We start from the raw sequence: 27,224 nt of genomic DNA, 5'->3' as shown, positions 1-27,224 counted from the left end.
TAGCAGGCTAATTTAGATAGACCTGCTGATGTAGAGCTGAGGCCGGCTGACGGATAAAATACATCACCAGTCAAACAAAAACCACGCACGACATCTGATTCAGCTTCAGAGGCTGAGTAGACTGAGAGATTAGTGTGTAATAAACTGCCATGTTTGTTCTCTTGATGAGCAACAAATAAAGAAACAGCTCGTTCAGCGTGACGCCTTTAAAGATCCAATTTGTAAGAAAGTTAATTTTTGAGTGTCATTCTGAACTCATCTGATCTGATCTCACTAATCAGACTCTAAGTAACAATGACAGTCTGAACAATAAACAATTATAAAGTCTAATTCTCTTTCATTCACTGGTCAATTTGAAGGATTTAAAGGATTTCTCTTGTCGTTTGATGATGTAAATCTTGAAAAACACCTCTCACATTTATAAAAGGTTCAGTGAGTCCGGACAGCAGCTGCTCGCTACGCTTTAAATCCCACACAGGAGGAAATAGTGCAGTTGTTGGGGACATTATCAGCAGCACATTATTCACATTTGGTGCTCTAGTGGGTATTTGTAGCAGCAGGGCGGTGTGTGTGTGTGTGTGTGTGTGTGTGTGTGTGTGTGTGTGTGTGTGTGTGTGTGTGTGTGTGTGTGTGTGTGTGTGTGCATGTTGATGGAGGATCTACAGTGTGGCTCATGAATCTGGCTTTAAAAGGAACCCTATTTTGCAGGAGAAGAAGATGCATCAGGCTGTGACAGGCAGCAGGGGCCGACCGTTATTTTTTCCTGAGGCTTCGTGCTGATTATTAAACATCAAGGAGACTGAAAACAGAATATCTGATACAAATATATGACAATATAATATATGTACAGTGTGTGGAGGATCCAGGAGGACGACTGAGCAGGACCGAGCCACACGACCTCGTCTCCACCGTGGTGACGGATATAATTAAACATTTACTTTGAGTAGTTGCAGATTCAGGTAATAATGCTGAATATCTCCCTGTAACTGAGGGACTCACACAACAACATCTGCCCCCCTTAAAAATGTTCAAAATGCTCTAAACAATACTTTAAAAATATAACCAGACTTTTAATATATCACACAGTCGAGCTCGGTCAGAGTTGACTGGGCTCCAATCTGTTCCATCCAAACTCTTCTGGACGGCCAGATTTGAAACCATCTGTTCAGTTAGTTAGTGAGAGCTTGAATTTGTTTTGGGAAGAGTGAAAAGTGATAACATGCCTGTAATTACCACACACACACACACACACTTCATCACATTGTTCTATGGAGCAGCACGACTGTTGGCAGGACACGCAGCCTCGCCTCTCCTCGCCCATCATGTTGATGCTCCACAACTCTTCCTCTCTCTCACAGTCACACTCAGTCAGACAAGTAAAGCTTCCTGCCTTCATGTCAACATATGGCCTCACACACACACACACACACACACACACACACAGTCAGGCTCAGAGGCCCACCCAGACGCATGGTGCTGCTGACCTCCAGTGGTCTGGCTGGATCACTGGTCCACTTCAGCAGACACTGTGGCTGCATGCCAAACATCCCCGTCAGCCTCCTGCAGCCTCCACAACAAACCACGTCCATGTGAACCGCCTTTTTGTAGGCGGAGAGACTTGGAAGTAATCCAAATCAATTCCCATTCTTCACCTTCCAGGAAGCCCTGTCAATCACTTCTATCGCACAGCATCAAACATCAATGAGAAACGCTTGTTCTCACTTTGAGATAAAGTTAAACCGCTTATCTGCCGCCAACTGAGCCGACGCACCGTTCACAGTGTGAGCAGCTCCGTCCTGTTTATAACAGCCCGACTCCCTGATCCCAGATCTGTTATCCACCAAGCACCCGTCAGAGGAAACACACAGTACAGTAACAGTTCGACGCTCAAAACATGTGGGGGCATCTGCCTGATCCATCTGACACGTTACAGAGCAAATAACTCATCGATTAATCAAGAACATAACAAACAGTTTAATCTACAATGAGGATCATCGTTCAGCCTCTTTCACCGTCTGTAATCTGCACTGACTGTGTTCACATAATGAAATAATCTGTTTATTTATACATGTGATTAAATACCTGCAGCCATAACACAGCAGCAGGAAACCTCTCCAAATTAAGAGCGTGCATTTCTACACAAGGCTCAGCAGCAGTAACTTCATTCATTATTTACAAGGAGCACTATGAAATTGCCAGGCTGAATATCATATTTCATTTCATGAAATAAACAAGAAAAAGACCCTCCTGAGCCTTATTACTCACCTACACACAAACACATTAAACACTACCAGATGGTTACAGCACCCTGCCCTGTTTAGGGTTCAGGCATCATCAACATGACCCCCAACATGTTAAACTTTATCTGAGGATGGAAGTATTATTGGACCGATGGAAGTGGAAAGTGTCCGACCATCAATTTGCAGCTCAGATCCTCTTCAAACATCGACAGTAAACGGTTCAAGCGTTGCCAAGAATTTGTTCTTATTTACAGCGACCACTTCAGAATAAAGCAGAAACCTCACAGTAAGTGAACCATCGCTCACTCTGTTTGCTTTTAACCTTCAGGAAATGATTTGAGGAGGCTGTCATGCCATTTAAAACGCAACTTATTAAGTAAATATGGAGGAGTCCGCCCTGCCAAGTTCTCTGCAATGTTTTTATAGGTTGCTTTCAGTGCTTCAAGTCTAAAGTGTCTGATGTTTCATCAATAAAACTGTCAAAATATGAAAAAAACATGCTGGGAAGAGGCAGCACGGCCCGGTCAGCTCACAAACTTGTTCCATGAAGGTTATGAAGACGCGTACGTTTGTCATTATGTCTGATTTCACCACCGACAGCTCTGTGAAAATGAGTCTGAACACACACGGTCAAAAAAACACATTTACAATCATCCGATCATCAAGAAACAAGCAGCATCCATCACCTCAGAGAAACGGAAACCTAATCATCTGTTAGAGCACACACACACACACACACACACACACACACACACACACACACACACACACACACACACACACACACACACACACACACACACCTCCCAGCTGGCCCTCTGCCTCTCCCTCAGTCATCTGCAGCCAATCAGGGATCAGTAATGAGCCCTGCTGAGTCTCTGATTGGTTGAACGGAACTTTCCAAACACATCAAAGACTCAAGAAATGAACACAACACAAACACACGACAGGAATCCTCAAACGGAGCCTCCTGACAATCAGCACCACCGAGGTGAATGATTTAAACTAACGCTGTGAGGTCAGGATGAAAAGGGAGTGACCGGGTGTGACGGGTCGGGCTGGCACACAACAGAACCACAAACCTGAAGTCCTTTAACACCGTACACAGTTGGAGTTTCACCAACATCCCCCAACAAATCCTGAATCGTCTGCTCGTGCTTCAGCTCGCAAACCGACCCAAACACCAGAACAAGGGTCAGCAAAACACGTTCCAACAAAACCACCAACAAACCTTTACGTTTGTTTACGGTGAATTTTCTCTATTTCTCTGTTGTCCCAACACTGTGCTTGTGCTCTGGTTGGGTTTGACACAATAGCCAGTTGGTTAGGGTTAGAAAACATCAGGGTTTGGGTTAAAATACCTGCTGTGATCACCAGAGAAATGTCTGTTCCATCATCAGCTCAGAGAAAACATGTTTAATTCAGTCGCCTGTTCATGCAGTTAATAACACAGCTCTGTCCTGTCCAACAAAAACAGCTTGCTGGTAAAGCGGTGGATCAGTTCAATTCACACCAGCTGGTGTCTAATCTGTCCAAATGACACCGCGAGTCACTTGGTGAGCAGCCACAAAATGACTTGAAATCAAAATGCCACTTATCAAGTAAAGACTTCCGACTCTTCCAGTCACACAAACTTTCTCTGGGCTGTCAGAAGAAGCAGGCTCGCGTCTCTGTCAGCACGTAGGACGCGGGGTTTTGATCTGACAGCGTTGTTTTTTTTTGTTTTCTTTTCATTTCTATACCTCTTCATGTGCATCTCGACTCCAGCAGCTCCACATGTCAAAGCTCAACTAGGTCAGACGCAGACCCCTGCTGCACTGAAGCCTGAGCACTCCATATCATCAATCAGAAGTCATCTCAGATAGTTTGACCTACTTCATGCTCCGTACAACTGATGTTATGTATACCTGTTTATGTCACGCGCGTAGAAATCTAATTCTGTACATCTTCCACTGTTAATCTAAAGAAATCGCTCAAAAACAGCAGCTTGTTTCCTACAGAGACAACCATCACGCTGTTTCTGTCCTGATCAGAATGTTCAGCCTTGTAATTTATGGTCACAATAAAGTTCAACACACCAGTTTTAATATTCTGACCGTCGGCTGCAGCAGAGGATTTTAATGTTTGGATAAAATCAGACATGTATTTTCAAGCGGCAGAGGTTCGCCCTCAGGAAATTGTTTAACGGAGGAGAAAAGATAACCAGATGATGAACAATGGTCACATGTTCAATTTAATAAAATAAATGGGATTTGTTGTGTAAAATCACACCTTCTCTCCGACAGAAAATGTTGAATTTTATTCAAGCGTGTAATTTGTTAGCAGAGTTGGTCTTTACATAAGATGAGGTGGACAGCTCTCATTAAATGACTCGATCTGTTCCTACGAAAACAAAACTCTTGATTTACAAGACAAACGTACCGCAGCTCCCCAAACAGCTGAGCACCGATCAAACTACTTTGGTGCTATAGTGTGTTTGTGGCCGCAGGATAGAGTTTGTGGGACTGAGTCCAAATAAACTACCGTGTTTGTTCATGGTGATGAGGCAACGTGTCATTAATGAGCTAAATCAGGCTTCTGCTACACAGACAATGTTAGCTGGATCAATTCTTAATCTAACAAGCATAATAAGGGAAATACTTTGTGTCCAAAGGCGGGTAATTACCATTGGACTGAATGGGCTCCATCTTTGGGTTCAATATCTAGATCTTCTGTATAAATCCACGCCATATTCACACAGCGGCCATTTTTCTCTGACGTCATGCTGGAGGTGGGAAACTGAAATGATGCACTGCTGTGTTCCAGGTCAAGTCAAATAAACAGGGAATATGAAAAATCATTATCATTTCACAACTTCCTGATTAAAAGGAAACATAAAGACGATAGTGAAAATCCGGAGGGGCATCGAGTCGGATATCAGGTTTCAACATATTTGCATTGGTAATATACACCTGGAACACAGCAGTATGACATTATATCCTCTTGAAAACAGTTTGAGCATCCTACTTCGAGCGTGTTGTCAGAGGAAAATGTTTGTAGAGTGAAAACGCAACCAACTGTCATGATTCACCACTTCACTGGAGAATACAAAAGAAAGTAAACATCCAGAGGGACATCGGCCATATGTCAAGGTACAACAACATGTATGATATCCCATCAGCTAACGTTAGCATTCAACAAAACCTTTTGAAAAGCAGTCACTTAAAAATATCAACACACAGCTTGGACACATTCATTCGCACTTCGAACTAAAACACTGGATGCAATCAAATTGTACGGTTAACTAGAAAGAGGTTGAATGCTAACGTTTGCTAACGGGTTAACTAATATGTTGTTTTGCCTTGAAGTACAGATTTTTACTATCCACCATTTCAGTTGTCGATCAATCGGTGAGTGGTAAAATGACGACAATGTGTCAGATTCCTGACATTTATATGTAGAAAAAGCACCATAACATTTTCCCAGCATTCAGGCCTCCAACAGGGAACCTGATGTCAGAGGAAAATGGCTGCCATGTAAATATGGTCTATAGAGTGGATTAGTCTGTGGTGTCAGGGTCTGTGACTTTTCTTAAATGATTTTCACTTAAATGTCTGAAATAAAGTGCGTGGTGACCAAAGGCTGAAGATGTTTACATGTTTTTTTCTACAACATAAAATTGTATTATTGTATTGTAATAAAAGTGTGTTTTCCTAAAGCTTGAGACACCTCATATGTAAGCTAGACAGACATTTCCCCTGTTCATTACTGTGCACAAATGTACTGTTATGTACTTAAGCCTAAAGAGCCCCTCTGGTACCGGCAGACACACAGAAACCTCCTAGCAAATTTTGCGCTTTGCTTTTGAACGCGGGCGAACACTCACCTCCACTGCTACAACTCCATCCTGGGGGAAACACTGTCACTAGTCCGTCTTTACAGGCCCACTTTAGTTACACACTGTTCTAACTCTGACTTTACAACTTGTACATTGATCAGTTTATAGAAAACCTGGATAGTAACGTTGATTGTTAAGTAAGACTCTTAGTGGTGGTGACGCTTCAGTCATGTGACCGTGATGTCGTCTGTTTGTAGCCTAACATTAGCTTCTTACTGCTACACATTTAATTTAGCTTCAAACATCACAGAGTGGAGTTCATCTGTGGAGATTATCTGGATCATCAGAACCTGTTTTACTATCAACACAATAAGTAATGTACCACTAACACTAGAGTAACAAAGTAATCTCCATCTGAAGAGAACGTGTCTCCTCACACAGACTGCAACAGAGGACCTGATTCAAACAGTAAATAGAAATCACAGTGTGCTGTAAAAAGTCATTAGTCATAAACATGTGATGTAATGATAGTGATGAGGTGATCTGACAGGGCAGCAGGGTGGAGCCCATTCCTTACAGCTGAGCCAGCCATGCCAGACTGCCAACACACAGTCACAAGAATCAGGCTGGACCAGAACCTCCCGTGACCGTCCACCACCTCTGGACCTCACTGGAGAACTTCTACATGTCTGACTGTGACTGACTGTAGCTGCAGTTAGCAGGTTAAAATCAGGGCAGGTGACTTACAGACACAAAATGTCTGCCTGAGTGAATGTTACAGTCAGATCTCAGACACTTACAGGTGTCATGACGTTGAGGAAACGTTAGCCGGCTGATGAAGTTTGAGCTGTCATGGCTAACACAGCAGGAATGTCACTAGCTAACGTCCAGGTCGATTTAAACCCGCAGCTCGGAGGCTCGTTCATGATTTAACACGATGAAATGATGAACAAAGTCATTATCTGCGACTCATTTATGTACAAAATCTCAATTTAAATTAAAGTTGGAGGCTAAGCTAACACAGTCTGAGCTGTCGGCTCAGGTAAACAAAGCTGGGATGCTAACAGAAGCTACGGCTAACATTAGCCAGCTAGCCGAACTTACAGTAGTAAGCCACGACCGGGTCCCGTTTCTCATGTTCCTGTGCGGTCCGCAGGTGGTGCTGGATGGGTTTGAGCTGGGCCGGGAGCGCCATGTCCGTTAAAAACCCTCCGGGAGACAAAAACACATGAATCACAGTGAGAGCAGCCTCTCTGTTGTTGTTAGCAAGCGTTTCACTCACTTCCGCGTGTTTGTCCAATGGGAGCGGCCGCCTACTCGGGACAGATGACGTCAGCAGCTGTTCAGGTGCCCTTCCTGGATTGATGAGAGTGAAGTTTCTTTACTCAGACTGGACATGTAATAAGGTTCTGATTAAACAAAGAAAGTGTTGTTTGTTTCACTGTATTTATATAAAACTATAGATGGATTCTGAAGGTGATAACATGAACAAAGACAACTTGTCAAAGTACAACAACTGTTTTTATTCAAAGGGGAAATTCCTCATATGCTACACAAAGATACTCCAAACACAACTTCATACATTTTGTCTGGATATGAAACCAAAATCAGAGATGTTAAAGGAAAAGTTCACCCAAAAATATCATTACCCGTCCCCTTAAACAACTGAAGTAGCTGGGAACTAGTTTACAACATAAAAAACATAGACATCAACATCAGATGCCTTCACACAGCTCGTCTGCTGAGATCTCAGTCCCTAGAAGACCTGAGGTCACAAACTGATCCGAGGAGACGTTATTTACACCTTTTTCAAGTTGAAATCTTCACTGTAGCTGCTGAGCTAACAGCGTTAGCGTCTGAAGTGACACACATGTAAGGACACCTCGACGACTGGTCTTCATTCTGAGCCTCGGCCTCCCACTTCAACATGTGTTCCAATAAAACTTCTGTAATTACCTGCAAAAGAAGAAATTAATAAATTGGTTGTAATTTGTACAAATATTATCTGAAGTCATCTGGATGTCATTCAAACCACCTTCAAGACCGCAGAGAAAAAAAATCCAACCCATCCAATCCTGATCAAAGACAAAACCTGACCCGATCACCTGAGGAGAGTATTTGGTAAAGCCCACTTGGAGCCGGGCAGTTCCAGTCTGAGGTCAACAAAACCAGGAGCGGTCCAGTAAAGTTCATCAGAACATGTTCACAATAATCAGATTTCACATTCAACACATATAAGTGAAGAGAAAAGAACAGAACATTACAGACATCTATTCTTTCAGTCATCAATAACTGCATCCTCTTCTCTCTATCACTATCTTGTACATATCAGTCTTAATTGTTCTGGTATTTAGTTAGTGAGCTATCAGCTGACTTCAGATCAGATCTGTCTGTCATGTTGTGAGTGTGACGCCATCACTTCAGTCTGAGCCAAGGTGTTGGACGTCCTGTTCCGGGCACACGGCCGGCACCAGCCTCCACAAGTTGGCTGCCAACATTGGATCAAGTAAGACCGGGTCAGTACAGCGTACACTGGAAGCTACAGGACGGATACTTCAAAATAAAAGCATGCACCCCCCACCAGGATAATACTGTGACAGTTTATGGGACGGACTCTTCTCTGGTGCTCGAGTGAACACGAGGTCTGATGATCAAAAACTTAAACTAACTTTGGTCTGTTGTTACAAACATGTCGATAACACCAAATCAGTTTTTTTATTTAGACTTCTGTGATTTCTTTGCACAGCATGTTTATTATTATTATTATTATTATTATACAGCAAAGTGAAGTGAAGCGTTTCTTAATTGTTCTTTTCTACTGTGTCAGTGCTGACGAGCTCCAGCAGCTGATGACTTTTATCTCATTTATTCTGATCAGAGAATCAGGGGTGAGAAACAAAATGACAGGCTGCAGTTTCCTTTTTCATCATGCATTTCAAGAAAGAAGTGTTGAGAATAAAGTTGACCTCTCCTGAGCTTTTGTGGGTTTTCCTTCTGATCATATGAAGTTTTCGGCCTCATACTGACAGCGACACTGTGTTCATGAGCTGAAAGAGAAATAATGTCTTTGTTACTGAAGCTGATTCTGAATTACAGCTTCAACATTTCATCTACACAAGTTATTTTGTTGAGGCTGTTCGCTGTCGTCTCAGAAGGTCAACTTTAATCACAAAAGGTCGAGTTTATTGTCCACGTTTCTTTTGTTCCTGAAGTGTATGAAGTATAAAGCTCCTCCTCTCAGTGGCTCCTCTCCGCTGACCCTGCTGACACTCTCCGTATGTTTCTCAGCAGTTTTCTCTCAGCTCGTCGAGCTCCTGCGTTTATTTTGAAAGCTGCGAGCGGACGTGCCACATGTCGACTCCGTCTGGCTTGACTCTGCGTTCTGTCCCGCAAGGTCCCGCAACTGGCATGAGTTTAGGATCCCTGAGTGGAAAAAGAGGGGGGAATGAACAACACGCCGCCTGGATTACGGTTGGTGTGTGGACTTCCATTTTATTTCACTTTGTCCATTTTGGCTTTTGGGATTTGACTTTTGATCGGGGGTTCTTTCTGTGTTGGTGGCTGGTCGCTCAGGACTGTATTTGGGACGACAGCAGCTCCATCAATGCTCTTCCAGAAGTATTTGCAGTGCAGGGTGTGTTGTCATCACTCTTGTTTCTGACTTTTATTTTGTGATTTGGTCATGTGTCCACAAACTCCACAAAAACCAATAAGTAGCCTGAGTTTTGTGTCAAAAAGGTCATCTTAATGGCCATAAATACATGATTGATTGATTGATCACATTTAAAAGTAGATGATTTATTACAGTTATTCAATCCTAACAGGTGCTTTTCAATATTACAAACTGTAAAATAAGAGAAGTTGAGTGGAGCTCCTTTAGCAAGCCGGGAGCTGCTTTGTATTTTTGTTGCATGTTTGCCATCTCTCTCTCTGCATTGTGTGTGACAGGAGGTGGTTTTTTCGCTGACATAGTTCTATAGGGATTATAATGCAGGGACCACATCCCCCCACCCCCCCGGCCCATTGTTGGCCCCTCTGTCCCTGTTGTTCTTTTTCTACTGAGCGAGTCAATTGATGGAGGGATAAAAGGCAAAAAAAATATGCATTGACACGGGCTTTCAGGGCGAGAGAGAGAGCGAGAGAGAGAGAGGGGTCAGTGGGAGATTTTGCAGCCGGACTGTTGGCGGCCTTTAACTGGTGCCAGCAGCGAGCCGGGCCATGAGGCCCAGAACAGCCCCGGAATTAAACAGGGGAGACCAACAGGCGAACCATGTCTTTAAACTACATCAAAAACTTCTATGAAGGATGCGTAAGTAGATCACAAAGACTAATTACGGGGCGTTTTATTTGTGTCACTCTCCACACAGCTCGCTGACACTTCTTACCTTTCAGGATTTGACAGTTACAGAGAGGCGACGCAGAACAATTATCCCTCTGAAAGGCTTACAAAACGGAAAAGACATTGATCTGTTTTCATCGTCAGCTTTTTAATCCATCTCCCTTTACCTCCGTCTTTATGGAGCCGAGTGACACATCTGAAAGCCTAATGGCTCTCTGCTTTGTGCGAGTGTCATTTTCAGCCTTTTTTCCTGGTAAACATGACTCAGTGCTGGTGTCAGAGCAGAGCAGGTAGAGAGGAGACGGGAAATGTTTCCTCTGAATGGGTTTTGTTTTAGCCTTCAGAGCTCAGGGCCTCAGCGAGCCGCTGTGCTGCAGCATTCATCTGGCTGACAAAAGCTATTTTCTCTTTGTCTCTGACTGTGTGTGTGTGTGTGTGTGTGGGTGTGCGTGTCCATGCACGTTGGTGTGTTGCATGTTTGTGCAATGAAAATGTGAATGCTTGTTTGAGTGTGTCCTTGTCTCATGTGTTGGATTGTATAATTGGACCTGTTCGTGTGCTGTTCACCTCACTTACATGTGCATTTATGTGTGTGTGTGTGTGTGTGTGTGTGTGTTCCAGCTCAGGCCTCCTACGGTGATAGGCCAGTTCCACACCTTGTTCTTCGGCTCGGTGCGGATGTTCTTCCTGGGCGTTCTTGGCTTCGCCGTCTATGGGAATGAGGCTCTGCACTTCAGCTGCGATCCAGACCGACGAGAACTCAACCTGTACTGCTACAACCAGTTCAGACCGATAACACCTCAGGTACAGACTAAACTCAACTAAAGGTACAACTGAAGTACACGGAGATGTACCGGTACAACTACTGATATCATGTAGAGCAGTGGTTCCCAACCTGGGGTCCGGGCCCCCCCTAGGGGGGCGCCAGAGATCGCAGGGGGGGGCGCACAACTTTGTCTGCTCTGAGGTTGTGAGGTTACCAAAATTATATTTGTGCACATTAAATATATAAAATCCCAATAACACACCCAACTGGATAATCTAAAGTCTGTATAATCCAAATTGAACGTATTTTTGGTCCACATTTAAATTCATTAAGCTATTTATCACCAACACCCCCATGAGGTAGGCAGGTAGGTAGGTAAACTGTGTGTGTGTGTTTGTGTGTGATACATCTGATGACACAAAAAAAGAAGAAATGTATCTATATACATTGTAAACCAAGGAGAATACGAGCAAAAACCTACAACTGTTCTTTATTTTTGCAAGTAAAAGTTTGTAATTAATCACTTTATTCTTTCAGTGTATGCGGGTTGGGGTTGGGGGGGGGCTAGCTTGTCTTCGACACAGGCAAGGGGGGCTTCAAGGAAAAAAGGTTGGGAACCACTGATGTAGAGAACTAACAGTCAGCTTAGGTATAACCACAGCTTTAAAAGTCAGAACCATAACACCACAGTTTTGCATATAACTCAATCAAACCAAATCAACCAAATAACACAGGGTCAAAGCCCTCCAACAGAACCATTTCAGTCCTTTCAGTGTGTTCTGAGTAGTACGCTACAATAACATAAGCTGATAGCTGCAGCCGCATCATAAATTCAGATTATTCTACCTGAGGCATCCTGAGAGACAGTGACAGGTTGTGTTCAGCATGACAGCTTTTCCATATTGGTAGAAAAAACAAGTTGGTAGAGTTGAAACCTTCCTGACGGCTTCAGTTACCAAACGACACAAATACCATCTTTGGTTATCTGCATTATCGGGATGGACAATTTTAAACCAGTGTGTCAAGTCTCTCTCCGCTCAACCTCTTTTCCTTCCTATTATCACTCCAACAACTTTTTCCTTCTTCTTTCTTGCTTTCTTCTAAAATACCTGTCAGGACTCCTGCATTAAATATTCTGTTTTCCTTCTGCGGTCTCCAGGTGTTTTGGGCGTTACAGCTGGTAACAGTGCTAGTTCCTGGGGCGGTGTTCCACCTCTACGCAGCCTGCAAGAACATTGACCAGGAAGAGATCCTCGAACGACCCATCTACACCGTCTTCTACATCATTTCTGTTCTTCTACGCATCATTCTTGAAGTCATCGCCTTCTGGCTACAGAGTCACCTCTTTGGCTTCCAGGTCTGTATATGTATAATTGTTTAAAACTTGATGTACCAATAGAGTGCTTGTCCATGTCACAGTCATGAATTCATCCATTTATAAGTTCCTTCTCACTGTATTGGTGATGGTGACAAAAGGGTTTCCCGTTTCACCAGGACACTGATAAAGTTCCTCCTGGGGTACCAAAGCTCACGGTCAAGGGTTCCTTTTAACACCTCTAAAGACCTTAGACTAGGGTAGACCCTTTACTGTCCCCGAATCACATCAGCTACTTTCTGTTCATGCACTGGAACAAGGTACTCAAAATATTGAACTTTGTAAAGTATGCCACCCTTTTAAGAAACCTCAATCAGTGCAGTTGTCAAGATGGTTCCCCACCAAAAGTTAGGAAGTTCTTCCTTGCTTAGTCCATTTGTAAAGTTCTGAGACATCCTGTTGAGAGATTTCACAACAACAGACAGAATCAAGGGAAGACATATTACCAATGTAACATTTAAAGATGGGGGAATAAACGTCCAAGTAGTTTAAAAGCAGGGAACCATTTGGCGCTTGTTCAATGCTCCTGTCAGCAATGAACAAAAAGATACATTTTAGTCGACCAAAGAGATGGATTGTTGGTACGGTCCACCATGAATCCTTGTGTCCACTCCATCTGGCATTAGTAACACCAGCTTTGGTCTGAACTTTTACATTTCAAGAAGATTCCTGGAACATGATAATGACTTTATTTTCCTCAGAAAACCGGCACAGCACCCCAGATTCTGGAAAGAATGCCTTCGGGCATGAGGTGCCAGGAGGAGTTTGAGACATTATTGTATTGATGAATTATTTGTCAACGCTGCAGTGTCAACATGGATCAAGATGGCTATATTTTAAATTAATCCTTGACAGTTGTGGAATTGTCGCTCTTGGCTCGTAAAGGCTTGATACAGCTAACAAGTTCTTGGTCGATCCCGACTTGAGTGTAATCAGACTGAGAATATTGCACAGTACCAACTGCACCAATCCGACACAACATTAAAACCACTGACAGTTGATGTGAGTAAAGTTGATCTGCCAAGCTAAGAAATTACCTGGGAATGACCCAAAGATGTAACAAAGAGCTCAAGACATCAACCTGATCTCCAACTACCTAGATCCAAATCTAAACAGCCATCCACGAGACATGCCAGAACAAGTTCAAGACACGGAGGCCCCACTGTGGACTGGACTTGGCTCTGACCAGTTGAGTTCTTGATACAGGACCTCTGGGTTGTCCTGTGCCATCTGGCACCAGGGTATTGGCAGTAGATCCACTGAGTCCTGTGGATTAGAATCCTTCCTGCATATCCCACGGATGCGTGCTCAGATTGGGATCTGGAGAATTTGGAGGCCAAATCAAGACCTTGAGCTCTTTGTGACATTCATTGGGCGATCACTGAGAGGTTATTGCGGTGTCACAGGGCGCGTTGTCCTGAGGGCTCCACTGCCATCGCCATGAAGCCGGCTACTTGGTCCACAGCGGTGTTTGGATGGGTGGTGCATGTCAAGTGGCATCCACATGAATTCCAGGACCCGAGGTCCACCAGTAGAAACTTGCATTGTAACGAGACAATCAATGTTATTCACTTCACCTGTCGTAGTTTTAATTTTGTGGCTGATTGGTGTCAAAACTTTACAAGCTTCCTGTGACTGGGATTGGTACAGTACAGCTCGCAAGTACTGACTGAGAATATAACAGAGATGTAATTAAGGGCTTGGAAGTTTCGACAATCATGAAAGTATCACCACCCCACATTTCTCTTTTCTGTTCCTCAGGTCCACCCGCTGTACATGTGTGATGCCAGCGCTTTGGAAAAGACCTTTAATGTGACCAAGTGCATGGTGCCTGAACACTTCGAGAAAACCATCTTCCTCAGTGCCATGTACACCTTCACTGTGATCACCATACTTCTCTGTGTTGCTGAGATATTTGAGATACTCTGCCGACGGCTCGGTTATCTCAACAACCAATGACGCATACACACAAGCACACGTAAGATGACCAAGGGTGAAAATATATGACACTTTCTGCCAGTTTTTATTGGGCTCTTGGTTAGCTGCTGCTGGACTTTTATCAAACAGGAAGCTAACGTGAGAGCAAAACCTCACCTGTGGTCCATCGTGAGTCAGTTGCACCAAGAGATTTGAGAATGTGCGACGTCATAGCTGGCAAGTCTGAAATATTCTCTGGGAGTTTTTTGGCCTTAACTATAGAGTACATCCCTAGTTGTATTTCAGATATCAGTGGGTCTGTACTGGCTGTGTCCAAGGGTGTTGTAAGGACGTGGTGGCCAGAGAATACGTACCTCTGACTCTGAACCGTTGGGGGATGGGATAGAAAGATTTTTGGCTCTCTTTTTTTCCACAAGATGACTGAAAGGCAGGCATCAACTTCAGGGTGCTACTAGAACCTGTGGCTATGGTCACAGTAGAGCACAAGATAAGCTTAGTTTGTCACAAACCTGGTGGCCCATAACAGTTTGAGGGTCCCTAAAAACCCTGTTCTTGGAGTTGTACCCAGTCTTACCTCAGATCTGACACTATTACATAAGAAACATACTGGAAGCCGTAGCTGTGCATATTTTGTTGCCTGGTGTGCATTAAATGTTCCAGTTCATCGAACAAATCTGATGAATCCTCTCTGGACTGACTGACAGAGTTCCAACAGTGGAACCAATCAGCTCTATAAAAGGCACAACGTCTTTATGTAATGTAATAACAGCCAACAATGCAAATCATTTAGCTAGTCACATAATTCTGTTGCACAGTCCAGATAAACACAACAGTCTAGACTGCCTTCATGGTGCTGATCAAATATGACAGGCAGACTACAGAGCTGGCCATGGATTATCACTTCTGTCATTTTTAAGAAAACTGTGATCCAGTAACTTTACCCATGGGCGAGTGAAGTGCAGGTGCCTCTGCTCCTGACACTCCCATGTGTGACAGTTATCGCTTCCAGTACTCGTCTGTTTTTACGCCTCCGGCAACAATCTGACCTTCGGTCAACATGAGCGCCGTGACTTTGTTGTGGACTTTTGATGAGGCCGTTCAACTTATCAAATGTCTGTTTCAGCTTGGTCAGTCTCAAATAACTTGACTTGTCAAAGGGAGAAGAGCTGTCACGCACCAGGAATGCTAAAACAAATGTTTCAGTTTACTTCCATGAGGTGCAAATGCATCTTCACACATCAATGTACTCAAAGATACCATCACTTAATATGTTTTTTCTCCTCGATGGTAAAGATCAACCCTAAGATACAATAATGAACATAAAGGGGGGTTGATGTTATGATCTAAAAAGCAAGAAATGTATTGTCTGAAGGATCAATGATAAATATTATTTAAATTTGGGTAAACAAATGTGTTGGAATGAAAATATTTAAAATATATAACAGTACTACAAGTTGCAATGTCTTTTAAGTATCAACAACTGCCAGTCTGAAGTACAACTGCACAATTTTTCATGCTTGGATTTTAACGCAGTCCTACAAACTGGATGTCTCAGCATCCACGATGAGGCTGATGAGGTCTGTGTGGTGTAACTCTGATCAGACGTGGACAAACTCAGCAGAGGAGTCGAGAAGACATTTGAAGTTTTTAGTTTCAGTACCCTATTGGTCTCATATAAGATGTAATAACTTTTAAATTTATGGATGAGAAGCAGAACTTGGTGAAGATATCTGACACGATGGTTGAGTTTTGTCCATGTCTGCCCCCCCTTCATAGCTTGTAGTACTACATAACACTTTATGTAATGTTGCCTTCAGTGTCACTGTCTGTATTTTGAAAATGATTACCTCTTATGTTTTGTAATGTTTTATTTTTTAATCAGACATCCATCCAACTTTTGTTATGAAGTTTTCAGCAATCTGTTTATCATCTCAGGTACAAAATTGCATTACCAGACAAAAGTGGATCAAACCCTCATTTCAAATCCTTTTAAAGCCTCAGATAAGCTTTTTTACCAGCACCGAGGGACCGCTCCGATTGGTCCCGACCCACGCTGCCAGAGGCCTGGTCAGTCTGACAGGCATTAAGAGGATTTGAAACAGGTACGTGACTCCTGTAATTTGGGTTCGTCTGCGTTCTGGTATGTTCGTGGAGGATGGTTTTAAATTTTGCCTCTATAAGTTCTGTCACCAAGACTACAGCCTCGTTTGTATGAAATAAAACTCCACATCTGTGCTGTTCAGCTCACGTAGGAGAATTTTGATTTTAAATGGGTTTGATCAATCTGGGGCCATTTGGTGGAATAAAGCCCTGATCCAAGATAATCTCTCTACAGACAGACAACCGTCTTAACACCGCATTATCCAACTGGCTTACCTTAAAGTAGTGAACACAGAGAGTCCAAAAGTAGAGAAGCAATGTTCGATGCTGCAAATATGTCACCAGCAACCAAGCTAGTTAGGACACTTGACTGGTGCTATCCTGTTTCCAGCTGAGGCCTGTGACTTATCACTACACCACCAAGCCTCTAACACCACCTTTTTTAAAGGGGATGGATGGATGAACTAGCTAGCTGGTGCTATCAACATCTCTACACGTGACTAAACAATCTGAAGGCTAATAATGTAGATTCAATTAAACAACTCCCATCTCGTCAAACACAGCAGCTCCGTCAGTGACTTCAGTGGTGAAGTTAGAAATAATCTGTTACACTCGATGTATTACAACTTTTGGACTGTTACTAACTCTGTCAAACACTTGTGGTCTGGTAAAGTTTGTGCAGCTCACATGACAGGTGACCATCAGCCCTCCTCTGAGTGGAGAAGCAGAGCATCGTAGCGACAGTAGTCACCGACAGCAAGACGCATTGTAGCTGCCTAAAAGAAGGCACACCTACAAACAAAGAAATGTTTAAGTTGTTGTTTTACTCTATCTTTTGAACATTTTTGGTGTTTCACATTCGTCAGACAGCCTTTTCCTTTGTCACTACAGTCCCTCAACTGTACAACTGTCGAGCACTGTACAACACCACAGATCAGCTGTTTGGGTCGGGCTTTCTGCGGCTGTCTGACGGCAATGTGAAGCACCAGAAATGTTTAAAATATAACGTACACTTGAATAGATACAGATTTATTTGGTGTGCCTTCTTTTAGGCAGCTAATATAAGTCTGTCTGTCGGTGTCGTCAGTCACTATAATGCTCTGCTTCCCTGACTAATGGTCAACTAGCAAACAGGAAGGACCCCCTGGTGTCAGGCGGGATAGTCCAGTATATGACCCATCCATCTCCCGACCGCCCCTCACTCAGACTCTTCTCACTCTTTATACGACTGCGTCAGAAACAGCGATGCTCCAGACACGACGGGCTGCTGCAGGCTGCTGTGTTTGACCCGTCAGGAGTGAAACAGGCTGAATCAAACCCTCATAACGTGATAACTTTGCTCAGGTTCACTCTCATAATCAAACTTCTTCTCCGGGCTGAACTCTACTGGCTCGTCTTGGCAAAGAACTGGTTCCGATCTGTACATGACGCTGTGGTTAACTGTCTTGGAATGATTGATTTCTAGTTAGTAACTTGGAGAGCAGATGGTGTATTTTGACAAGTTTGAGTCATTGATAAGATTCTGGTGAATTACTGTAGAGATTGAAGTATATTATTATTATTATTATTATTATGATGATTATTATTATTGGTCTGATGCAGAACTTAAAGATACACTCCTGGATTTGTTTGATAACGCCGCTGAGGTCCGACCTGTGTTGTGAGACATCAGCGTGGCGCTGGGAGGTTCTGTACGTCGGGTTTCAGGGTTACGTTGAGAAAATCAGGGATCGTATCTTTGACACGTCTTGATGCTTCTTTTCACCACCAGTTTCAGGGGAATTTGTGGAAAAACGATCAACTACGACGCATCGCACACGACATTTAAAATTAATCTTTCATTTTTTATATCTTTGATTTTTACTAATGTTAAAGGTTAAAATGGAGCGAAGACTCATTTCACTTTTCATCAGCTGTCGTCTCGTCTCCGTCGTGAGCTCACGTTGTCCGTCACGTCGTCCGTCACGTCGCAGCTGTGTGGAAGAAGAGGCACATTTTATGACCAACACATACACATTGAAACAAAACTGTTGTGTTTGCTACGTTCAGGTGACCAGTTATTCTCCTATCTGTTTTTGTCTTGAGATGATTGATTAAAAATGTCCGATAATTGTCTTTGTCTCCTTCTTGACTGAGTTGTTGTCCTGATTTGAAATGAATTTACGGTCATTAATCACTGAAGGCCACGTGTGACTGTTCTAATAGCATCACAGATCAATATGTCCAGCTCTCAGAGTAGCTGGCAGCTGCCAAAAGTAAGAGCTGTGGATGATAATAAAAGCACATTATTATAGCATTAAGTGTCAAAGTGAAGCTAAAACATAAATCTGCTGAGCTGAGCCTGACAAGCTGAAGGTGAGATGTCCTAAAATGGCCACCGTACACAGCTGATTAAAGACTACATGATCTTGTTGTGGCGCCACCTTCAGGATACATTTATTATTTCTGAGTTAGCGTCACTCTGGTTCCTCTGTGGGATTATTGAACTGTAGTTTGGATTATTACAGAAAACAATCTGAAGGTTCTGACCCGTCCAGGTTCTGTTGATCCAGATAATCTCCACAGATGAACTCCACTCTGTGATGCGTGAAGCTAAATGAACTGTGTAGCAGTAAGAAGCTAATGCTAGGCTACAAACAGACGACATCACGGTCACATGACTGAAACGTCACCACCACTAAGAGTCTTACTGCACAATTACTATCCAGGTTTTCTATAAACTGATCAATGTACAAGTAGTAAAGTCAGAGTTAGAACAGTGTGTAACTAAAGTGGCCTGTAAAGACGGACTAGTGAGTAGATGAGTCTCCGTGTTCGCTGTGAGGACGTTTAATGTCCCCGACAACCTCTGTAGTCTCATTCAGACACTCGTTAGCAACCGCTAACTGTTTTTAACTCATGAAGAGCTTCAGGATTAAACTGTGGGACATTAATGATGTACTACACACATTATTATTTCACACATTTAACTGAAAACACATTCAACAAACTCACAGACTTTGAGGCGAGGGAACAGGAAGTGCCAACATGCTAACATGCTAACAGATTTCTGTGTTTTAATGATGACAGACGACACCACTGTTGTGATAAAATATCAACGTTAATCGTCTCGTGACAAACCTCCAGTGTCCTCGAGGTAACGCTGAGTTTCATCTGGTCGTCTGTGTGTAACTTCAGGAGAGAGTCGGAGAGGAAGGAAGTCTGAGAACGAGACGGAACGTAACATGAAGAGACGTTTAATAGATGACCTCGTCTGTGACCGCACGCTCCTCACGTCTGTCTGCTGTTTCGTGTTGATTGAGAGACGACGAGTCACAGAAATGACGTGTGTGTTTGAAGCAGCCACAGTTTTGTGTTAATGAATGAATTAAAGGCTACAGGTAGTCAGTGAACGTCTGGAGAGACAGACTGACTCTTTGCATTAACACCCTCCATGTGTGCTGCTGCTCGGCAGTAAACAAAGCCTGACTCCACTGTAACTGACAGGGCTCATAAATCACATTACACTCATTCATATTGAGCTTTATGCACGAAACAAGGCGAACAGAAAGGAAGGACAAAGAGCGAAGAGAAGCAGCTACGTGACGTCTCAGGACTCACAGACTCCATCCACATGTTCTTCATCATCACAGCGTCACATCTGAGAGGAAGATTCCACCTCAAGTCTCATGAATGCAGGTTCTGAACCAGACGACGTTTCTGAACGGTTCTTGACTCATCAGGTGATAACGATGTGTTCAGGTTCTGCTGAGTTAGACAGGAAAACTTTCGTTTCCTGGAGCGAAAGTGAATTCTCGCCAAAATGCAACTGAGGCTTTTTTTGTTAAAGTTTGAGTCAAACCTTTGTGTAAAAGCATAATTTCGACAAAAAAGGCACTTTTAAGATTTACTGTATTTTCGTTTTCGGAAGTGTTCTTGTTCCGCTCGCCGCCGTCCTGCCAGTGGAGAAGTGTCGATCTCAGAATGTGACGTAACCTGGAAGACAGTTAAGGTGGAACTACTGTCTTCCAGCAACAACTATCCACGCGAGATCTCACGTGACTTTTCCAGCTTTTGATTTTAGTATTGTTTCTTACATGAGGCTCTTTTTTCAACTTCAAGGTCAATATTGTTTTTCACTGACGACAAAACAACAAATTATCCTGCATTTATATGAACTAAGCTTTAGGAGCGTTCCACCTTAACTGTCCTCCAGGTTACATCACATTCTGAGATCGACACTTCTCCACTGGCAGGACGGCGGCGAGCGGAACAAGCTACTGCTAACGTGAGTTGTTCAAAAACCTTCTTTTTAGTAACTCTGTGTACACAACAATGTTCTCAGTGCTCGTGTTCATGTGTAGAGACCCTGGTGATACTACCAGCAAAGTTTCATGTTGTGTCGAGACTTCTTACTGTTTTAAACAGAGAGATTTTGATGCTATCGTAAAAGTGCCCGTAGCACTCCCATTGAAAATGAGTTTGACCTGGAAACAAAAATACAGTAAATCTTAATAATTTTGTCGTAATTATGCTTTTTAACACAGGTTTGACTCATATACATTAATGAAAAAAGCCTCGGTTGCATTTTGGTGAGAGTTTCATCTTTAACACTGTACATGTTATATTTCCACATGAAGCCTTCAGCTGAGAACGCTCTCAGTGAAGTGGCTCCTTTATTTCTTAGCAGAATGAACCTTCTCCTGTTTAACACTGTTCACTGAGTCACTGTGTTATATAATGTATAATGTCTTTAACAGTTAATATAGTCATTTGGACTGTCCATCACGTACGATATAAATGGGTGATTCTTATATAATTACTTATATAAACCAATGTGACAGTATGAGTCATCAGGTCCACTTGAGACCTCTCGTGGATCTGGACAGCTCTCGGCGCTGACGGACTTCACCAGGACGATTATGTGAACGAGTCTTCAAGTGACAGGAAGTCTGGATACAAGGATCCCTGAGGATTTTCAAAGTAAAATGAGATAAGATGTATTGTGACTATCGAAAGTTTATACAAGTGTTGTCTTCAGTCAGCAGCTGTTGACTCGCTCCTTCAGACGCAGCGTGTGAAAAAGAAGAAGATGATAAAAGTATAAAGTGAATCCCAGCTGGTGGACGAGGCCAACGACGGACCAGTTCTGTTGGCCCAATCATCGAATGAAGGGATGAGCTCTGGTTCTGTGGGAGGGACGAGATGTAAAACTGAACCAGCAGGGAGGTGGGTGGTCTTGGACCCATCAGCTCCTGGATTCTCCCAAACCTCCAAACCACAACTGCTCTCCAAACTTCACTTCGTTTCCAAACCACGGTTCAGTTGGACCTGACCCGTGTGGACCTGAACGAACAGAACACAATAAGTTTTTCCGTGATCGTTTGGACCAAAGAAAACACTTACCTCAGTATGAGTCCAGAGAACGTCAGACGGTTCTGGTGGTTCCTCTGTTGGGTCTCAGGTCACGGGTTCATTTCAAAACCAAACGGGTCATAAACTCTCATAACTGTACCGCCGAGCTCTCCGCTCCGGGCCGACCCGCTCTCTGGGAATAATGTGATTCTGTTCAATTTGTGGTCCAGTTTGTCTCAGAACACTGAGCCTGAACCTCGTCCTGATGTCTCGGTTGTTATTTTACTCTTCATTAAATGTTCTGCTGCTTTTTTCTCACGAGGTGGCCCGTTACATCAGAACTGAACCAAACTCCTCCATCTTTGTAAACGTAATGATGTTTTACATCTCATATTACAGACGGTAATATATACACCCAGCCTGACTGACCTCGTTAGAAAACATCCATTAACATCCCGATAAAATCATAATTAACAATAAGACACTTTATTTTTCATCCCAAACAACAAGATTAAAACAAGAAAAGCTTAAAAACAAAATGAATACATGAGCGAGATACATAAAACAAGCTATCACATTTTCACTGTTCGTATTATAAACAGGTAACAACGTACAAAATACTCAGAAATTCATCTAACGAGGAAAAGGAGCGCTTAGTAATATTTACAATATTAATGAGGTCATAATACAAACATTTCACTCTCAGAGGAAAATAAAGTCCCAGCACACTGAAGCTGGACGGGTGGCAGGGTCCGCCACATGTAAACACAGTGAAACAGTATAAAGTGTGTTTGTCCTTTAAGGTCAGTTTGTTTATTTAGTTTGTTCAGGCAGAAAACAAACAATCAGCCAATGAGGATCTTTCTCTGCTCATTAACATTTCTTCTCCTAAACTTCAGACCAGGAGCGGGAAAATTCTGACCGACCGGCTCGAGGATAGTGGAACTATCGACCCGGGTCGGGTCAACTTGGGCTCGGGCAGAGAATCTAATCTCTACAGACAAGTCTACACATTTAGGAAGGCCTTCATGGAAATACTAAATCTGTCAGTTCACCTGCAGCACTCGCTGACGCTCGATTTCAGAATAAATCCGTAATTTTCGAGCACTCTGATGTTTGATCTCGCTCCAGCATCCGCTTCTTCTTCTCCTTCCTCTTCTTGCCTTTCATGTGTAAAACAACAAGCAGCCACACAAATCCTTCGACTGACAAACATCCTGCACTTTTCCTCCAACTCGCTGGCTGTGTCTCTGCGTGACGCATATGGTTATCTGTAGGGTCGTGCTATTAGACGAGGGGCCGCTCGTTTGTCCCCCTACAGTTCTGTAAATAGACTTCACCTGCAATCGGTTCATTGGATAAAAGCATTTCCCATTCACAGGATGCTTCACTGCATTCTATGTTAATCTAAGAACGAACAAACAAATTCAATTGCAGGTCGTTTTTTCATTTGTGACCATTAAAGTTCTGTAACGCCTGAATAAGAAGAATTAAATTAATTCTCCGTTAATTAAATTATAGTGTGCAGAGTAACCAGGACTGAGATCCAGAGAGGGAGCACGTGGTGTACATATTGGTTGGACTTCAGCTTCACTCTCTTTCAGTAGAACAGAGAATTTAAACAATGAGTCCAAGTACCGTCCGCGTACGTCTCACAGCCGCTCAGAATAATCTGTGGGTCAGTTCGTGCAAATTCATCAGCCGGTCGGGAAAACTCCTGATCGTCCTGACTGCCTCTGCGCTACAGACTGCTCCTTTAATGAACGTCAAACATCAAGCGAGGCGACGGGCGTGATCAACACGGCCGACGGTAACAAACACAGAGGTCCAGCAGCACCAGACACGAGACACCAGAACCAGATTTCATGACTCCTGATCACCAGCACAGTGAGATCAAAGTGGTTCATGGCTTCTTATATAACATACATTAACTCCAAACGTCTAATGAGTCTTTATCAATAATCATCTCCAACACAATCAGCACAGTAAATGTCAGCAGAGTGTTTGACAACCGATATGTTGAACTGAACGCTGTGATTGTGTTCTGGTCGGGTTCAGACATCCTGTTTTTGTCGCCACGATCACGATGAGAAATAAAACAACATCTGGAAACGTCTCCAGATGTGCTGAGAAACATCCAGTGGTGTGACTCACACTGCTACGGAAGCCCAGAGGGACACGTGAGACATTTATTTTCCAGTGCTCCACGACTTTACACATTCTAGAAGTTAGAAAACGGAGCACTCGACTCTCTGGCTTCTGTAAACTGCGCTCAGCTGTTTGGCAGCCATGTTGTCTGTAATAACACCACCTGCTCCTCCACCTGCTGTACAAACATCCACTCATCTCGTACGATCGGAGGAGCTGACGGAGGAGCTGACGGAGGAGCTGACGGAGCAGCAAACAGCCGCTCAGTCCGACACACACTCAGGTGTTGTAACATCATTAATGTTTTTTGGGTTCAAAGTTGGCTCCCGTTGGTTTGAGTGCAGCTATAAAACCTCATGAATCATAACTGACTCTGATCCTGCGGTGAGCGCCTGTGTCATCCTGCTGAAGCTACCTGAGCTGAGTCACTACAAAACACGTGTGTGTGGTCGGACTGACCTCAGAGCAGTTTATGTTCGCTTCCTCCCCTGTTGTGCAGTCATGAGTCTGATGATGGAGGTCGGAGCTGAAACACTTTGACAGAATCAAACCAAAACAAGTTGTTTGTGTGTTTTCAGATATCAGAATTCAGCACATTTCTGATATTTGTTCACATTTTCTCTCCTCGCTGCTCTGATCGGCTGCAGGCTCACAGGATTAGAGGATGTCCTCCTATAGTGTCGGAGGAAACCTGGACATTTAATGATACGCTGCATTAATCCACACAAAGTGAACTGCCGGGCTGCTGAAAGAAACAACGCGCAGGTGTTAGCAGAAGATAAGACCATCAGTGCTTTTCTTTATCCCACTCCTGGATGTGAGTTCAATCTGCGCGTCGCCTACCTGCAGCTGCTGCAGCCGCTCACAGGAGACGACGTTTGTACACAGATCTTGAAAATGCATCTCAGCCTTCAGCAGGATTTGTTGGGAAGACGGAGCTGAAGAAAATCACATCACGAGGAACTCATCAGGTCCTGTCAGCAATCGTCAGGGTCAAACAGGATGTGAAGTCTCTGTACTGTGTTAGATATCTACATGCTAACCAGCTAGCCTGCTCCAGTAATGATGATGACAGTCAGCAGCAGGTAGCGGTTACTCTGCTGACGCTTATTTGTTGTGAGAATGAATTTAAGAGATTCTTACGTAATGCACCTTTAAGGAGGTAACACCACAGCTCAGCAGAGTTTTAATGATTCTTTTAATTATTTGAGTGTTCAGGTGTAAAAACTGGAGATTTTACGAGCTAACAGCATTTTAACCTGCTGCACAAACAAATGAATAAATGAATATAAATCACCTTCAAACTGTGGTAGCTGATTGGCGCTGATGCTAAAGCAGCTACGCTAACCTCTGGAGGAGCAGCTGGTCACACCTGGACCACACCTGCAGCTGACAGCAGGATGTGGATTAGTTTGACCACCGCGTGTTTGGACACAAGATGGACTCCAGGTGACATGATGATGGACAGGACCGTTCTAGACCTGAAGCAGTTACAGAACCGAAGCTACCGAAGCTAACGAAGCTAACTTCAGGTAAAGCAGGTTAACAAGACACAAAGGGGAGGATACAGGTGATGTCACCATGAGAGCAGAGACGGTGGGCAGGATCAGGGAAACTCAACAGACACCGAACCAGAAACTGGACTTAAACACAAACTCAGGGAGATCAGGCCGAACCATCAGCTGTCCACATTGTTTTGTCCTTCCCCAGGTTTCTCCTCCTTTTTATATTATTAGTCACCTATCTATCTATCTATCTATCTATCTATCTATCTATCTATCTATCTATCTTCCCTTTACTCCTCCCCTCTCCTGCTCTCTCTCTCTCTCTCTCACACACACTCACACTGAGAGAGAGAGAGTCCGTGTTTCCAGTATGAGTCGCGCCTCTCCGTCTTTGGCAGCGTCAGTCGCCGCTCAGCCTCCAGTCAGTCAGACCGACAGTCAGTCAGTCAGTCTCTCGGCTCTCAGTCAGTCAGATCCAGCAGTCAGTAAAACTTTCTCCTCTCCCGGCAGGCTGTTTTTGGACTAAACGTCTCCGCATCCTTTGCGTCTTTACGCACGGAGCCTCCCGCTGCGCGCCCGGCTGAGCCGGACCTCTCGTCCCGTTCCGTCCGTTCCGGCTCGCTCCTCTGTGGATAAACTCCTGCTGCTCCCGCGGCGATGGACGACGACTTCCTTGCCAACGCTCCCGCAGCGCTGCCCGGAGACCCGGAGGCTCTGAGCCCCAACTCCACCGAGGAGCCCGGCTGGTGGGCGTCCTCGGACGGAGCGGAGACGGTGCACTTCGCCGTGCGCTGCGTCATGACTTCGGTGTACATCGTGATCATCACCGTGGGTCTGCTGGGCAACATCACCCTGGTGAAGATCTTCATCACCAACAGCGCCATGCGGAGCGTGCCCAACATCTTCATCTCCAGCCTGGCGGCGGGAGACCTGCTGCTGCTGGTCACCTGCGTGCCGGTGGACGCCTTCCGGTACTTCTCCGAGGAGTGGGTGTTCGGCGAGGCGGCGTGCAAACTCATCCCCGTCATCCAGCTCACCTCGGTCGGCGTGTCCGTGTTCACGCTCACGGCGCTCAGCGCGGACAGGTAAGGAGCTGATCCCCGATCAGCAGAGCTCAGAGGACTGTTCACCCGCAGTGTGATCATTACTGACTCATTATATCATGAAGCTGTTCATGTGTCACAGTCCTGCTCATCCTCTCCTTCATTCAGTCTCTCACTCTCCTGATGTTCTTAATGTTTCACTACATCATAATATCTGTGTGATAACAGCTTCAGATGCACACAGGAAGGGTTCTGTAATCTGAGCTAATCAAGTGTTTTCATATTCCATCTTCCACTGCATATAAACTGTCATTAATTAAAACACAGAGTATTAATACAGAAGCAGAGAGAGGACACAGTCACACAGTCACACAGCCAGAGCTCCACTTTTACTCCAACTGCTGAGATTTCTGCTCCAGATGTGCAAACTTCCTCCATCACAGCCCACATCTGTAGTGTGATACTGCAGCCTGATGACACCTGCACCTCCTCCTCCTCCTCCTCCTCCTCCTCTGTGCTGCAGGGAGCCTCCACCAGCTCACATCCTGCTCCTCTGTATTCATGAGGGAACATTAACTGGAGGTGGACTGAACCCTGAGCCACCAGAACTCATGTTTCA

At 44.0% G+C, this 27,224-nt stretch overlaps 4 protein-coding genes and 1 long non-coding RNA gene across 10 annotated transcripts in view; 3 read left to right on the top strand and 2 right to left on the bottom strand.

The window, feature by feature from the left end:
- Nucleotides 1-7,352, bottom strand: part of vta1 (vesicle (multivesicular body) trafficking 1) — a 50,746-nt gene extending 43,394 nt beyond the window's left edge. For both annotated transcript variants that reach the window (XM_030405354.1, XM_030405355.1), the window contains exon 1: nt 7,162-7,352. In XM_030405354.1, the coding sequence (XP_030261214.1) occupies nt 7,162-7,252 (91 nt within the window). In that variant the 5' untranslated portion in view covers nt 7,253-7,352. The remainder of the gene's footprint in view (nt 1-7,161) is intronic.
- Nucleotides 1-27,224, bottom strand: part of LOC115574089 (NACHT, LRR and PYD domains-containing protein 14-like) — a 915,401-nt gene that overhangs the window by 737,517 nt on the left and 150,660 nt on the right. The gene's annotated exons all lie outside the window — the stretch shown is intronic.
- LOC115574126 (uncharacterized) lies at nt 3,172-4,505 on the top strand. Of its 2 annotated transcripts, none has more exons than XR_003982421.1 (2): nt 3,172-3,434; nt 3,718-4,505. It is a non-coding gene; the product is annotated as an uncharacterized LOC115574126 (long non-coding RNA). The 2 variants fall into 2 exon arrangements; XR_003982420.1 differs by having other exon boundaries at nt 3,172-3,488.
- gje1a (gap junction protein epsilon 1a) lies at nt 9,424-18,690 on the top strand. 4 transcript variants are annotated; one of them, XM_030405380.1, is made up of 5 exons: nt 9,497-9,532; nt 9,631-9,691; nt 11,018-11,200; nt 12,322-12,519; nt 14,299-18,690. In XM_030405380.1, exons 2-5 carry the CDS (start codon nt 9,662-9,664, stop codon nt 14,494-14,496), a joined length of 609 nt encoding a protein of 202 aa, XP_030261240.1. In that variant the 5' UTR covers nt 9,497-9,532; nt 9,631-9,661; the 3' UTR covers nt 14,497-18,690. The 4 variants fall into 4 exon arrangements, with proteins under 4 accessions (XP_030261238.1, XP_030261240.1, XP_030261239.1 ...); XM_030405378.1 differs by lacking the exon at nt 9,631-9,691 and having other exon boundaries at nt 9,424-9,532; XM_030405379.1 differs by lacking the exon at nt 9,497-9,532 and having other exon boundaries at nt 9,547-9,691.
- nmbr (neuromedin B receptor) overlaps nt 25,922-27,224 on the top strand; it is a 57,523-nt gene continuing 56,220 nt past the window's right edge. Inside the window, exon 1 of the mRNA XM_030405351.1 lies at nt 25,922-26,647. Within this exon, the coding sequence (XP_030261211.1) occupies nt 26,220-26,647 (428 nt within the window). The 5' untranslated portion in view covers nt 25,922-26,219. The remainder of the gene's footprint in view (nt 26,648-27,224) is intronic.

This window comes from Sparus aurata, chromosome 22 (genome assembly GCF_900880675.1).
Source record: "Sparus aurata chromosome 22, fSpaAur1.1, whole genome shotgun sequence".
Taxonomy (NCBI): Eukaryota; Metazoa; Chordata; class Actinopteri; order Spariformes; family Sparidae; genus Sparus; species Sparus aurata.
This window is presented reverse-complemented; position numbering and strand designations above follow the sequence as displayed.